Here is a 15,635-nt window from a genome sequence, read left to right as displayed (position 1 = left end):
CCCTCGGTGGCTGGGGGGAGAGAGCACGTGTGGCACACGTGGACTCTGAGGCCCTTGGCTGTCACCGCCGCCAGCCTTAGTGCCGCACACAGGTGCTGCCCGCAAGCTGCAGGGAGCCCTGATGGAGGGGCCGCAGCAAAGGGCAAGTGGTGGACTTTGACCCGGGCCGGCTTCCCAGGGAGCCAGGCTCCTTATCTGATCTAGGAGCCAGGGCTGCATGGGGGCAGGGGTGGGGCCCGGGAAGGAGCTGGAAAAAACAGCCAGGCCTGCACCTGGCACAGGCCATAGTGATAGCGTGGTGATGGGCGCGATAAGACAGCAGCGCAGGAGCTGTGTCTGCGGCTTGGCGGGTCCAGCGAGGCTCCCTCACAGTGGCTGGAGCTCAGATGCCAGCCACTTTGATTTATAGCCAAAAATAATAGGACTTTTATACTGTGTGATTGACTTATTTGATGTTAATCACAGCCCTTATCGCGGGTATTAATAATCTGTGGACACGTGACGTCATGGGGTGGGGGGGCTTTATGGGATCACATCGATTGGGGCCGAGGTGGTTATCAGGCCAGCTGGGAAGGCAAACATGCCCTTTGGGCTGGAATCGGTGCAGGGCCTGGTGGAGGGGCCCCCAGCTGCCAGCAGAGGGGACCGGGGAGCTGGCGACCGTGCATGTGCCTGCTGACCGGGGGAGGCGGGTTGGCCATCCTGTGCCCTAATTATCAACAGCAGCTGGAATAACAATTATCACTGAAACAATTAATGAGGGATGAGGGGGTTTAAAAGACCAAGAGGAAAACTTGGATGTCTGTCCCACCCCAGTGAGAGTGAGCCAGGAGATGGTGGTGGCTCTGGGCCCGAGCTCCCCAGCCCGGCGCCCAGCGCCTCAGCATCCTTCCCAGCTACAGGGAGGGGCAGCTCAGTGCCCGGCACTCAGCAGGGATGTGACGGCGTTCTCCTCTCTGCAGATGGGAACTCACCCCCTCCGCTGCCGCCCCCCACATCCCCAGGAGGCCCCCAGGAGCTGGAAGAACAAGAACCAGAACCCAGGCCCACGGAAGAAGAGCCGGGCAGTCCCTGGAGCGGGCCAGGTAACCACGCGGGTGGTGGCGGCGGCAGCATCGCCTCCCGGGCAGCCTGGCCCGGCCCCTGGGAGCAGGGCCACGTGGGTGCTGGGGCAGGTGTGTAGGTTGCTGGAGACCCACTAGGCCCAGGCCTGTGCCTAGTCCGAAGCTCAGCCAACCTGTGCAGCTGGTGGTACCCCTGGAGCTTGGCACCCTTGCTCCAATCCTGGGCCTCACGTGGTGTTCAAGGAAGCGCTGGGGGGTTCCCTGGGTCAGAGCCTGGTCTGGGCCGCAGAAGAGGAGCTAGAGTGGTGGCTGGGAAAGAATCCTCAGAGGTGGGAAAGGCAGGGAGGTGGGAACAGGAGGCTGCATCTGAGCTGCGTGGGCCCGCGGCCTTCCCAGCTAGGCCAGGATTCAGAGCTGTGCTGAGGTGCCCAGGCAGGCGCTCAGGCCTGAAGGGCAGGAGAGGACCCCACCCCACTCCAGAGTGGCTGCAGCCTGTGGGCCACGGAGTCTGATGGACACTACCCCGCGGGGCCTGGGCCACAGGGTGTGTCCTAGAAGGTGGTTTGGTGACTCTGCTCCGTGATTTGCAGCTGGAGTTCTGACTCCAGAAGTCCCACGAACGTGTTCTCCTTGTGGCCCCTTCGGGGACTGTGAATTCCATTCATTTATGAACACAGGAAACACTGGCAGTCAGGTTGTTCCTGTCATTCCTAATAAATCCCGCGGCCTGAGGAACTGGAGTAGCGTCTGGGTGGCTTCCCAGGGCTGCCTGGCCGAGGCCATCATGGGTGCTGGTGGGTGAGGGAGGGAAGGGGCCCAGCAGAGGCGGGGTGGGGGTTGCAAGGTCCCCCGTGGAGGAGGGACAGCTTGGGGAGGGGCCGGTGCTTGAGCCAGACACATGTGCAGTTGCAGCAAGCATTTATTATTATTATTATTATTTTGAGACGGAGTCTCACTCTGTCGCCCAGGCTGGAGTGCAGTGGCGCGATCTCGGCTCACTGCAAGCTCCGCCTCCCAGGTTCACGCCATTCTCCTGCCTCAGCCTCCCGAGTAGCTGGGACTACAGGCACCCGCCACCACACCCGGCTAATTTTTTGTACTGTTAGTAGAGACGGGGTTTCACCGTGTTAGCCAGGATGGTGTGTATCTCTTGACCTCATGATCCGCCCGCCTCGGCCTCCCGAAGTGCTGGGATTACAGGCATGAGCCACGGCGCCGGGCAGCAAGCATTTATTGAGTGCCTGCTGTGTGCCAGGCATATAGCCGGGAGCAGATGGCCATTGCAGAGCGCGCAAGCGGCCGTAATGACACCAGCAGGGCCCCATCTGTGGAGAGAAGACGCGTGGTGAGGCGCTCACCGTGCTGGGGAGCTGGGAAGGCTTCGCTGAGGCAGAGGGACCCCATTTCTTCTCGGGGGCCCCAGGGGCCAAGATGGAAAGGGGTCAGCGAGGTCCCAGCAGCAAGGGGAGAGTGCACGATGGGTCTGCGTGCCCGCCGGTGCAAGTAGGCAGCGGCACGTGCATGGAGAGGCCACCTGTTTAACACTGTGCCTTCCCACAACAGGGCGGCTGGGGCCACAGAGAGAGGGGTGGGCCTGGGCAGCCGCAGCCAGGAGGATGACCCGGCCCCATGGGGAAGCTGAGTCACACCTGCATGGGCTGTGGGGCTGCCCAAGGCAATGCTGGGGCCTCGTGGCCACCGGTCCTCACAGGTTCCCCCTGCTGTCCCCTAGGAAGGGAGACCGGGCATCCAGCACAGCAGACGGTGTGGCTTACCCACCTGGGACCCAAAGATGGTGGGGGTCCCAGGCGCCGTGGCAGAAACTTGTTGGTTGCGTGCCTTCGCCTCAGGGACACCAGGTGGGGAGCAGGCCCAGGAAACACCTGTCGGGGGTCGGACAGGCGCTGGTGCCTTCGGCAGTCTTGGTCAGGCGCTGGTGCCTCAGGCCCTCGCTGCGGAGTCAGCCTGACAGGGAAGCCTTTTCACGTGCAGGGCAGGTCTGTGGGATCGGGAGGGGCCGCCCTGACTGCCTCAGTGTCCCCGGCTGTAGAATAGGGTAGCAGAGAGGGTGCCCACAGGTCCCCCTCAGGCCCGCAGAGCTCCCACACTCTTATCAGTGGAGACCACCCACACAGTGGCAGGGACCATTGTGTACCTGTGGGACCCAGTTGGCCACTGGGCAGATGGGATGCTGGGCAGTCCTCATACCAGCCCCAAGAGGGGCCGAGATAGGGACCCCAGTCTCTGGAGGAGGAGACCCAGCCCGGGGATGCAGGACGCGTCCACCGTCATGCGGCTGGGAGGTGGTGGAGCTGGGTTTGGGCCTGGAGTTCATAGACACTGGTTTGATCGCCACCCCACGGGTCCCTGTCCACCCCTGCGGTGTTGAGAGGGGTTAGATCATCCTCCTGTTCTCCAGACAGAGGAGGCCCTGGGGATGGAGGCTGGCGCCGGGAAGGGCTGGGCCCCTGAGGCCGGCCGTGGTTTGGGGCTGGGGCGCACCCCCGAGCTTCCTGTGCTGTGTGCATCCTCAGGACCGGGCGGTGCCCTATCAGCTCCCGCAGATACGAATTTCTGTGCAGTGGGCGGTGATGGGCTGATACGCGGCCGCCGGCCAACCGCTGCAGTGGCCACGGCCTATCAGACCCACACAGGCCGAGCTATCACCCGCGGGGAAGCCAGGGAGGCTCTGTGGGCTGTTATCTCTTGGGGCGGCCCATGCGTTGATGGCCAGCAGGGTCAGTGGCCCCAAGGGCAGTGCCCGGCCAGGTGACCGGTCCAGTGGCCCGGGTGCAATAGGGGATCAGCCACATTTGCCCTGCTCCTCCTGAGCGTCTCTCCCTTCTGTCTCCAGACCTTCTTTCTGATGCTCCGTCTTGTGTGAGCGCCTCTCTCTCTCCCTCCTCACCTTCTCCCTCTCTCCCTTCCTCTCTCCCTCTCTTTGCCTTTCTCCTCCTCTCTTCCTCCCTCCCTGTCTCTCTTTCTCTCTCTCTCTCTCTCTATCTCTCTCCGTGCCTCTCTCCCTCACCCCTGTCTCTGCCCCTTTCTCTCCCAATTTCTGTTTTATGGTCTCTGGCCCACAGCTGCTCCCCACCCCACCCATCCCCAAGGGTGGGAAACAGTGCAGGCCCCAGCCCCTCTGAACCTGCCCCAGCCCCTCTGAACCTGGCCTGGGGCCCTGTTCTTGAGGTGGCCTGGGAGGCGCCGTCCTCCTTTCCTATCTGGGGTGGAAGGAGCACCAGCTTGAACCGAGGGGCACTCTGCACCCTGTGGCTTTGGGGAAGTGACTGCACCCTGAGCCCATTTCCCATCTGTCCTGGATGTGGATGGGACCTGGTCACGCTGCAGAGCCCGGAGCCCAGGGCCCTCATCTGCTGGCTGGACCCAGGCTCACAGGTCTCCTGGGAAAGCCCCCAACCCCGACCCCGGTTAGACTCATTTCCCAGGGAAAGCGACTGGGACTTGTGGACATCCAGAAGGTGGACAGTGTTAGCCCGGCGGAGAGGCCCGGCTTGGTGCCTCCGCCAACAGCTCCACCGTGGGTCCAGCCAGGCTGCCCTGTGCCTGGTGATCAGGGACTCCCTGGAGGCATCCATGTAACACCAGGCAGAGAGGAGGCCTCCCAGCCCCTCTCCTCCTCCCAAGGGACACCCAAGAGGCCCCCAACACCCGCTGCAAACATAAGTGAGGTCCTGGGCGCGGAAGGACTTTGTAAGCACTGGAGAGTGTCCCAGGGTGCGGAGAGCTGTCCCAGTGTATGGAGAGCTGTCCCGGGGTGCGGAGAGCTGTCCCAGTGTATGGAGAGCTGTCCCGGTGTATGGAGAGCAGTGATGGGGTGCAGAGAGCTGTCCCAGTGTATGGAGAGCTGTCCCGGGGTGCAGAGAGCTGTCCCGGTGTATGGAGAGCTGTGCTGGGGTGCGGAGAGCTGTCCCGGTGTATGGAGAGCTGTCCCGGGGTGCGGAGAGCTGTCCTGGGGTGCGGAGAGCTGTCCCGTCGGAGACTGTCCCGGTGTATGTAGACTGCTGTCCTGGGGTCGGAGACTGTTCTTGGGGTGTGGAGACTGTCCTGGGGTCGGAGACTGTCCCGGTGTATGGAGACTGTCTGGGGTCGGAACGGGGTGTCCTGGGGTCGGAGACTGTCCTGGTCGGAGACTTCTGTGTGGAGACTGTCCTGGGGTCGGAATGCCTGGGGTCGGACTTTCCTGGGGTGTGGAGACTGTCCTGGGTTGTGGAGACTGTCCCGTGTATGGAGACTGTCTGGGGTCGGAACTGTCTTGGGGCGGAGACTGTCCTGGGGTGGAGAACTGTCCTAGGTCGGAGACCCTGCGGCGGAGACTGTTCTGGGGTGTGGAGAGCTGTCCTGGGGTGCGGAGAGCTGTCCTGGGATGCGGAGGGCTGTCCTGGGGTGTGGAGAGCTGTCCCGGTGCGCACATGGCCATTGCCTTGACTTCCCATGATCTCCTGGCCCTGTTACTGCCCCCACCCCAGCCCCTTCCTGGCCCTACCTGATACCCGGTGGTCCCCAGAGCCCTAAAAAGAGATCAGGGAGGCACTCAGTGGGTGCTGGTTTTTGTTTTCAAAAGTTCTGAGCTCTGTCTGCTGCGAGCAGCTTTGCTCCCGAGCGCCACGGCTTCAAACGAGGGCACCTGCTCTGAGACGGGAGCACAGGCCCTATAGTCCAGCCTCGCTGAGTGACAGCAGGCAGGCCGCCTGACCGCTCCAGGCCTCAGTTTCCGCATGTGTCAAATGGACATAAGGAAAGCCACAGCCGCAGGAAGCCTCCATGAGGAGGGGGGCTGCAGAGTGTGTAGCAGAGTGTGGCTGAAGCCGCTTCCCAGACCTCGGCTGCAGGCCTTGAGCTTGTCGGCTGCCCCGGGGCGGCCTGGGTTCTCTCGGTTTGGGGGGTGCAGGCAGGTTCTATGGGGAGAAACCGCCATCTGCAACCTGGAACTCCCCTTTTCCCGGCCAAGAAGCGGCCGAGCAGGGGCCGGGAGCAGCCACCTTGAGCTCCCCCGTTGGTGGCGGTCACCATGGCCTCATGGCAGGAGGAGCTCAGCCCCCAAACCCCGTTACCCGCCCAGCACCAGGGAGGCTTCCAGGTGGAAGCCAGAAAGGATCCACCAGTGGGGTCGTTGCAGTGAGACCTCGCTGTCCAAAGCAGGACGCCCCGCCAGGGTGAGAGGCCGCAGGCAGAGCCTCCCGTCACAGGGACCGGTGACAACACACCAAACCCTGCGGTCACCACTCACAGCAAACCTGGGAAGCGAGGGGGAAGCAGGGAGGGGGCTGATTCCAGGAGGGGGTGTCCGCGGGCCTCCAGGGAGAGTCGGGGCCCTGAAGTAGGGAGTGGAGGGTGCAAACCCGGGAAGCGAGGGGGAAGCAGGGAGGGGGCTGATTCCAGGAGGGGGTGTCCACGGGCCTCCAGGGCTAGTCGGAGCCCTGCAGTAGGGAGCAGAGGGGGCAGTAGAGGGCGCAGCCCTGCATGGGTAGGAGGCTGCAGGGACTGAGTGGGGTCAAGGCGGGCGTGGACGGGCAGGAGTGCGGCCTGGTCACTGGGCCTGTGGCCTTGGACTCCAGTGAGGCAGCAGGAGGGGCTGGCAGGAGGAGAGAAGGGCTGGGGTCTGAGCGCCATCCCAGAAGCGGCCACAGAGAAGGGACCTCAGGTGGAGGCAGAGCTGGGGCCACCAGGGCCTGGTCTCCCTCTTCCTCCCTGGAGCCACCAGCCCGAATGCAAAGGGAAGGATGGGCGGCAGGAGGCGGAGAGCTCCTATTTCATCTTTGAAATGACCTTGTTTGCCAGAGGGGCGGCTGCTTAAGATTCTGCTATGCAAATGGCTAAGCCATAATCTATAATCCCTGCACGCGCTCGGGAGCAGCTCGGCCGTGGCGCATCCTGCAGGCCCGTCCCATCGTGGGATGTGGGGCTGAGTCCTGATGCTCCTGCCTCAAAAAATGGAGGTGCCCGGACGTGCCAGCCCCACTAGGGCTTGGAGGGGTGGAGCTGGGGTCCCATTCGACTCCCTGGGGTCCTGGGCTGGCCCATTTCACGGGCCCTGTGTGGTTGTCTGCCCGGAGAGTAATTGTGCAGGCTGGGCCACAAGGAAACAGGTGCAGGAAGAGGCTGAAGAGCGTGGAGGCTGGACCCTGGAGTGTGGAGTCCCCTCCCCCTGGAACAGGCCTCCCCCACCTCCCTCTGTGAGGCTGGGCAGAACTGAGGGGAACTGGGCTCTGAGGAAAGCTTCTCGCCCAGGGCTGCCTGGGGCACTGAGGAGGCCTCACTTGTCCGTCCTTCCTCTGGCCCCATACCTGCCCACCTGTGCCAGTGCAGAGGAGGTGCCTGGTCTGCTGGGGGGGCAGAGAGCGAGTCTCCCCCAGCTCTGCCTGTGTCTGTCTGGGAGGCAGCATGGAGCAGGCACCAAGGGTGGGAAGGACAGCCTGAGACCTGACGCTAAGGGCAGGACCGTGCCAAGGGTGCCATGCTAGCCGGGGAGCGAGGAGGCGGCCTCAGAGGCCCACAGGACTTTCCCACCACTCTGTGTGTGTGAAGTAACGTGAGGGCAGCCGGGGCTCTGTGGGCCCCGGATGGAAGGTGAGCGGCCAGGAGCCCAGTTGGGGGCCAGGGTGGTAGGGTCGCCTTCACCAGGAAGCGTCTCGGGGCCTAGAGCTTTTTCCTGGTAACCAAATGTATGAAACAAAATGCAAGTGGGCCATGGGGAGGGGGGCGTGCTAAGGCAGGAGGAGCACAGGGGTCCGCCTGTGAGGTGGGAGCTGGGGTGGTGTAGGGCAAAGCATGGCTGCACTGCACATCGGCTCCAGGGCAGGCTCCCAGCAGTGACTCCCGCGGCTCCCGCCTGAGCCTGGGCTCCGTGTGGCCCCACGGCCATCTTTGGGCAGGGCTGGACGCTCCATCCCAGAGTCCTCTGGAGCCGAGGGAGGAGGCTTCCGGAGGGCACCCAGCGGTGGCATCCACTGCCCTTGGGGGTCAGCGAGAATTTTCCCGGTGGGCTCAGCACACATCCCCTGCCTGGCCTCTTGGAAGGGATTTCCCATGAGGACGGACCAGCCTGGGCAGAGGTGAGAGGCCCAGGATGTGACAGCGGTGGGGCTGGCTTTATCCTGAGAGCACAGAGCTGGGGGTTCCAGGCTGGAGCCCAGCCTTGGAGACGGGCTGGATTGGAGAGGGAGGGCAGAGTGGGGCTGGGTTGGTGCTTGGGGACCCAACCCAGGTGCACCACCGAGGCTCAGCCCCAGCCTGTGCAGTTCCCGGGCAAGCAATCCGCGTGAAGCCCAGACCCCGCCCCACCCCACTGACTCCAGGGACAAAGTGGGGCCTGCGAGGCTGGGCCTTTGGTGGAGGAGAGGCCTGGGGTACCCTGGAGCTGAGACTGAACAGGGGGGCTCCCCTGGACCCCGAAGCCCCCACTTGGGAGCTTCAGGATGTAGAACAAAAGTCCCCACCTGCCCTGGCCCAGGGTGGGCCACAGGGGAGAGACAGCAACAGAAGAGGGGGCTTGGGGTGGGGACGGGGACCCTCACCCACACACTGTTGGGCGTCAGAGCACACCAGCACTGCTCATGTACACAGGGCTTGAGGAGATTGCCTCTCGCTGGGCGTTTCCTGTGAGGGGCACTCTCGACTCCTGGTATAGAGGACCTCTCACGTCCGGCAGCCAGTCCTGCAGGGGAGGTCTGAGTTGGGTCCCGCTCTACAGTTAGGGAAATGGAGGCTCGGCGAGGTGAGGTGGCTTGGCCACAGTGGTCCAACCCTGAGTGGACATGGGGCTGGGACTTGGGCAGCACTGCCTGTGGGTCGGGGGCTGGCAGGTCTGCCCCTGCCCAGGAGCCGCACACACCTGCTCCCAGTTCGCTCCACCCGTAAGTGCCTCGGGACCTGGAGTTCTTTCCCAGGACCACTGTGGACAAGGTGAATTCCAGCCGATCACAGAAGTCATGCCTTTTCCATCCCCACTCCGTCCTGGGCCCTGGTGTCAGAGATGGGAAGGCTGGCCGCGTCCCCAGGGCACTGCTGGCCAGCAGAAGGGACGCCCAAGTGTCAGGCTGGGTGTGAGAGATGGGAGGGGCGGCAGGTGGACGGCCCCGGCCTCAGCCCCATGCCAAGGTGTGACAGACACTGTAGAGTGGGGTCAGGTGTGCACAAGGAGCTGGCTCAGGGCCTGAGGTTCAAGTGGTCAGTCGTGGCTGCAGCATTAGGGCCCGGGCGGGGAAGGGGGTCAGAGGGGTCAGGGCGGGGGCTCAGTGCCAGGGACTGCAAGGAGCTGCCTCGGTTTTCTTGGCCGTAAAATGGGTATCCTGAAGGGTTTTGGGGGGGTGTTCGTCCAGATGCCGTGCCATGAGTGATCTTGTCCAGCATCCCGGCGCTGGGAACAGGCAGCTGCTGTGAGGCGGGAGGAGGGCTCTGTCCGCTATTTCCTGCCTGAGGCCCACGAAGGGTCCCCCGCCCCAGGGTCCCGACAGGGCCTGCCCAAGGCTGGGAATCCTCACCCGAGTGTGTGAGGGCGTCGGGCTGGTTATCTGGGCCGAGCTCCGTCTGACTAATCTCGCCCGCCGAGCGTCTATACAAACCTCAAGGCCTGCTGTCGGATGGAGGCTGAGGCGGGGGCCCGGCCTGATGGACAGCGGGGAGATGGGCCGATAGGCGACTGGCTCCCTCCCCACCCGGTGTGCGTGGGTGGGAGATCATTCCAGCTATTCTGCCTTATCAGCGGCCCGGCGCTGCCCCCGATAGCACTATTAGTCTTAGATTAACGGGGGAGGAGGGGGCCCTGGCGGACGGCAGGGGTCAGCCTGGGGTCAGCTCCAGAGACCAGACCCAGTGCTGCGTCAGGAGCCACCTCCTCTGGCTGTCCTAGGGAACAGGGACCCACCTGGGGGTCCCCAGAGGGAGCCTCAGACCCCGCCCCACTTCACAGCTGGGCAGAGGGGCCCCTGGGGAGCCGGAGCCAGAACCCAAGGAGGGGCTGTGTGTCTTGCAGCCACACCCCTTCCCCGGAGGTTTGCTGAGCACTTTGGGGCCAAGCGCATATCAGGTGCTGGATAGACAGGGATGGGCCTGCCCTGGACGTGTGTGGTCGAGGGACATGGGCCCTGGAACCAGAAAGAACATGGGTGTCCTGCCCAGGAGCGGTTAAGAGAAGGAGGTGGCATGTTCATTCAACCAGCGTGTGTATGAGGGACGTGCTCAGGCCAGCACAGCCCAGACCCTCTGGGATCTGCTGTCTGGTGAGGGAGACACCCCAAATCATGACGAGGTAGGAACCCCACATGTCCGGGGGGCAGGCAGAGCCGGGCTCGCTGAGCCGACGTTTGAGTCCCAAATGAGTGAGGGGCGTCTGGAAATGGTGTCCCATGCTGAGGGCGCAGTCCCTGAGCCGGGGACACCCCGCTGATCTGGAGTGAGTGCAGGGGTGAGGCAGCAGTGAGCTCAGAGCCTGAGGGCCCCTCACGTTGGGCCTGTGGCTGCAGAGAGTAGTTATGTTGGAAACTGAGTTCAGAGGTCGCAGGCTCTGGCCGGCGTGACCCTGGGTGGTTGGCGTGGACACCTTGGCTGCCCCTGGCCCTGAGCCTTCCCATGACACCCTTCCCTCCCTTCTCCCAAGCACTGGCCCCGGGCCTGGGTGGGGGCTGCACCCGGGTCCTGCCTGCACCACCAGACCCCAGGCCTGCCTCTCCACGCAAGGCCCTGTGGGCGGAGCCCCTGGGCAGAGTTGAGGTTGGGCCAGAGCCATCTGCAGCCCTTGAGACCGGCTCCCCTTCCTTCATCCCCAGCTCCCCCATGGCCTCCATGGCTCCCCCATGGCCAGGCTGCCGGCATCCTGGGGCCTGGCTGACCTCCTGCACCCACCCCAGCCCTGGCCATACAGAAGCCGCCTCCTGAACCTGGCCCTGACTTCAGCCTCCACCCCAGGAAAGTCACCTGGGCCTTGAGGTCCCGAAACCGCAGGCAGAGCCGGCACTCCCTCACTCCCTTGTACTTCCATTTATTGAGCACCAACTGTGTGCTAGCCCTGTGATAGACACGGGGATGCATCGTGAGCAAAACACACCCTGATGTGGCCTCCAGAGCAGCCGCCGAGGAGGAGACACAGCAGTCGCAGGGGCCACGCAGCGGGCCGGAGACACAGGCCGGTGCAGAGGAAGCCGGGTGCACAGGCCTGGGGTGGGGCCGGCCCAGCTGACTTTGGGAGCAGCGAAGGGGCCAAGGGGCAGGCAGGACCGGGCACGTGGACAGGGCGGAGGCTGTTGCCTAGCAGGCTGGACACGGAGCAGGTCTGCGCACAGTGTGGGGGACCCCACCTGCGTGGCCCCTGAATCCCGCTGGCTGGGTGGAGGACGGCTCAGGGGCAGACGGAGGGAGGTCCGGGAAAGGGCTTGGCTGAAGTGGGCACTGTGTCCCCATTCACAGATGGGAAACTGAGGCCAGGAGAGATCAGGTAGCCACCCCACCCCCATGCTGGGGAGGGGCCGGGTGGGCACAGAGCCCACAGGCCTGCCTCCCAGGGAAGGGCCCAGGCCCACCCATCCAGCCTCTCCGGGCCCAGCCCCCAGGGTCCCATGGGCTCCCTGGGCCCCTCCTCGGCCCCATGCCAGCAGAGGGTGAGCAGACAGTGGATGCCGCATGAGGAGGGCAGCCGGAGCCCTGGGTCTCCAGCCGTCCCAGTGGTTGGGGGGCGGGGGCCGGGCCTGGCTGCCTGCCGTGCTGCCCGCTGGCCTCACCACCTTCCGGGAGAGGCTATCTGTGGCCAGGGCAGCCTATCTCGGCCGCAGGCGCTAATCAAGCTGGCTTCCTCCTCCACCCTCCCACCCGGCTTCCTGCCCCGGCCATCCCCCACCACCAGCCCCCACCCAGGCCCCGCCGTTGCCCTACCGGCCCCTCCCAGACATCTCGGGGGCAGGCCCACCAGTGTCACCTGAGTGAGCCCCTGGTGCCCCGGCTGCTGCCCAGAAGCTTGCCTCCTTGCCCCTCCTCAGCCTGCCACATGGCCGGGGACACAGCCAGCTCCCCCCATGAGCTGGTGGCCTCCTCAGGAAGACAGCCACAAGGCACTTTTGGGAGGACCCTTGGGACAGTGGGCAGGCGTTGGGCAGGCCACAAGCATGTCGCTGGCAGCTGCTGCCCCAGCTGCCCTTGTTCCCACCACTACGCCCGTGTCACCACCAGCATGGGCACCGTGACTGTCACTAGCACAGGAACAGCACTACTAGAGAGTGCTGCTGCTGTCCTGGCCGCTGTCACCTTGCTGGTGCTGTTGCTGTCTGGGTCATGCTGTCGCCTTGCTAGGACTGTTGCTGCCAGCAGTGCTGTTGCTGTTACTGGCACCAACCCTCCCGCTGGCACAACGGCAGACCCGGCTTCCAGGTGTCACCTCTCTCACCGCAGACCTGGGGCGTGTTGTGCCCTGTTCTGGGCTCAGGGTCCTCATCTGTGAGACAGGGACAGGACAGTACAGGCTGCCTGGGGCTGCTGGGGCAGGGCAGGGCCCACAGTTTCTCTTTCCCAGCATGTCTGCGTGGTCAGCTCGGATCTTGGCCACCCTGGGCTAAGCCAGGTCCTGGGCACAGTGCTGGGTCCCTAGACGGCACCTCGGTGTCCTCACCTGACCGACAGGTACAGCGGGCCCTCCCTGTGGGGGTGCAGCCTCGGCTGGGGACATGTCAGGGTCTCTAAGGCTGGCCCCTCCCCACACTGGCCTGACCTCCGCCTCCTCCTGCCCGGGAGGGAAACAGACACCACTGCTGGTGATGGAGATAGCGGTCATGGATGCAGAGCCCTCCCGCCGGTGCAGGTGATGGTGGAGTTAGCGGGCGTGGTTGCGGGGCCCTCCGGCTGGTGCTAGTGATGGAGGTAGCGGGCGTGGATGCGGGGCCCTCCCGCCGGTGCTGGTGATGATGGAGGTAGCGGGCGTGGGTGCGGGGCCCTCCGGCTGGTGCTAGTGATGGAGGTAGCGGGTGTGGTTGCGGGGCCCTCCGGCTGGTGCTAGTGATGGAGGTAGCGGGTGTGGTTGCGGGGCCCTCTGGCTGGTGCTAGTGATGGAGGTAGCGGTCATGGATGCAGAGCCCTCCCGCCGGTGCTGGTGATGATGGAGGTAGCGGTCATGGATGCAGAGCCCTCCCGCCGGTGCAGGTGATGGTGGAGTTAGCGGGCGTGGATGCGGGGCCCTCCCGCCAGTGCTGGTGATGGTGGAGGTAGCGGATGTGGGTGCGGGGCCCTCCCGCCAGTGCTGGTGATGATGGAGGTAGCGGGCGTGGCTGCAGGGCCCTCCTGCCACTGCTGTTTGCCATGGGATCAACCCCAGCCCGGGAGGGGACTCCTGGGCTGATGAGCAAACTGAGGCCCAGTGAGTTCACGTGGCTCCTGCGAGGTGGAGACCAGGCCGGTGAGCCCTGACCCCCTGACCCTAGCCCTGCAAGCGCCCCAACCCACGGTTTAACCTCCCAGCAGCTCCTCCACCCCCGACGCGGCTCCACCCGCCCCCCTATTTATTTATTTATTTATTTATTTATTTATTTATTTATTTATTTATCTCTCCTCCTTCTCTGCGTGTAACTTTTTATTTCCTCACTGCTCTTTTCCATTACAGCGGCCGTGGACGCAGCTGATAAGATCGGTCCCCGGAGATGGGACAAAGGGGCCGCCATCGGCTCGAGGGCTGGTCATATCCTGCCCGAAAGGGCCGAGCAGGGCCTGAGATGCAGCAAGATGCTATCTCGGGGTTTATTGTGTCTCGTGAGGGTGCCTCCCACCCCGGCCTCCCGCCCTCTCCCGCCCTGCCCAGGGGCCCGGGCGCCGGGCACTCAGGACCCACCTCTGCCCCATAGGCCCGATGCCTCTGTGTGTGCCCCTCCACGTCTCCCAACCCCGTCCCTGTGCCCTGTGGGCCGCTTGGGGCCATGGACAGGGGCTTTGGCCCCAGGTTCCCATCTGGATCCACCCTGGAGTCACTGTAGGTCTTGGACTTGTCCCCAGCCTCCCAGAGCCCCACTGTCCCTTCCCAGCCAGTGCTGCTGGAGGCAGTGGCCTTGGTGACCCCCTCCCAGCCGAGGGTCCCCACCTCGCAGGTCAGAACCACCCGGTCCTGGCTGCCCCAGCGCCACCAGCTGCTGCCTCCCTTGACTCAGCAGTTGGCTCCTGGGAATTTATCCCAGAAAAATCATCCCGGCATGGGCGGGCTCAGGACAGCATGTCAAAGATGACAAGCCTTTTATTTTTTTAAATTGTTGCTGTCCTGCCACGTTTCTTCAAGAGAAGGAGGATGGTTCTAAGGGCAGCGGAGGCCACGTGGATGCCCGTTTGTGGGTCTCTGCACACACGGTGGCCGGACGGCAGATCCAGGATTGCCCTCAGGGCGCTCGCCACCCCCACCCGCCTTTAGCTGTCGTTCCCCCAACCCCACCAGCCGTGAAGGCCCCGCGGGGCTGGAAGGCTGTGTGCGGTCTCTTCGGCAGGTGGGAGGCAGCAAGGGCGCTGCTCCATGGAGCAGGGAGGGTGGATGAGCACGGCGCCCCTGGGATAGGAACCCAACCCCCACTGTAGCACAGTGCTTGATTCAGGGGCCAGTGGGGACCCCCGTGGTTCCTGAGCTGCGGCACAGGGGAGGGAGCTGTGTCTGGGGAGGGGCCGGCCTGTTCTGCCTGCAGGGCTCCTCCTGCTTCCTGGTCTTCCCCACCCTCTGCCTGGCCTGCATCTGACTCACAGCTGCCTCTCTGTGGGGCCAGGTCCTCTCTGTGGGGCCAGGTCCTCTCTGACCTCAGTCTTCTCATCTGTGTTGGGGTGATCGGTGCCATGACAGCACTCTCTGTGGCTTCCCATAAAACCACACGTGGCTTTTAGAAGAGGAGACACATTCACGGTTCACGGAAGGACCTTCTGCCTCCGGGACTCACATGGGGCTGGGCCCCCCCCGAGGCACAGGCCCCGTACCCCAGTTCGAGCCTCGGGCTGCCAGGCAGACCTGGGGCTCCCGAGGCCTCAGTCTCCCCCTGGTTAGCACCTCCTCTGTGGAGGTGACGAGCCTGAAGGGTTAGTGAGGGCTCAGGGCAGCAGCCTTTTCTGGAAGGGACTTTTCCCTTCTTAGGGGGTGGCAGTGTCCTGACACTCTCGGTGGGCACCGGCGTCCTCACCAGCACCTGCCTGGGTGCCCACGGCTGCCCTCAGTGGGGGTGGGTGCCTGCCAGGCTGGGTAGATGGTCTCGCCCAAGGCTGGGCCAGCACCCTGGGCCCTCACTCACCCTCTCCTATTTATGAAGCACAGACAGAGCCCCCAGGGGGCAAACGAACAGGCTGAGCAGGGGCCTGGTAGGAAGAAAGGGCCCTCAGCGGCATCCAGACCCTGGAAAAACGGGGCAGAGGCCAGGGCGCCCAGGCCGATAGGACACAGATAAGGTAAAGAAAATATGTCCTGTGCAAACAGCTTATCTGACATCCTGTTTTCAGCCACCAATAGGACGAGGGAAGGCTGGGGAGAGCCAGGGACCCCGACCCCCGTTCTCAGGCCTCAGGGTCCCCGAAGCCCAGACTACTAGGGCCTGGAGGCAAATCGGCTCCCTCTCCCCA

At 64.2% G+C, this 15,635-nt stretch overlaps 1 protein-coding gene across 1 annotated transcript in view; it reads left to right on the top strand.

Annotated features, from left to right (window-relative positions):
- Nucleotides 1–15,635, top strand: part of ZFPM1 (zinc finger protein, FOG family member 1) — a 62,581-nt gene that overhangs the window by 33,829 nt on the left and 13,117 nt on the right. The window contains exon 3 of the mRNA XM_032156225.2: nt 963–1,085. Coding sequence (XP_032012116.1) covers nt 963–1,085 — 123 coding nt within the window. The remainder of the gene's footprint in view (nt 1–962; nt 1,086–15,635) is intronic.

The sequence above is a fragment of the Hylobates moloch genome, unplaced genomic scaffold (assembly GCF_009828535.3).
Source record: "Hylobates moloch isolate HMO894 unplaced genomic scaffold, HMol_V3 SCAFFOLD_6, whole genome shotgun sequence".
NCBI classification, from domain to species: domain Eukaryota; kingdom Metazoa; phylum Chordata; class Mammalia; order Primates; family Hylobatidae; genus Hylobates; species Hylobates moloch.
The sequence above is the reverse complement of the archived record's forward strand: the minus strand, read 5'-3'. Positions and strand labels throughout refer to the sequence as shown.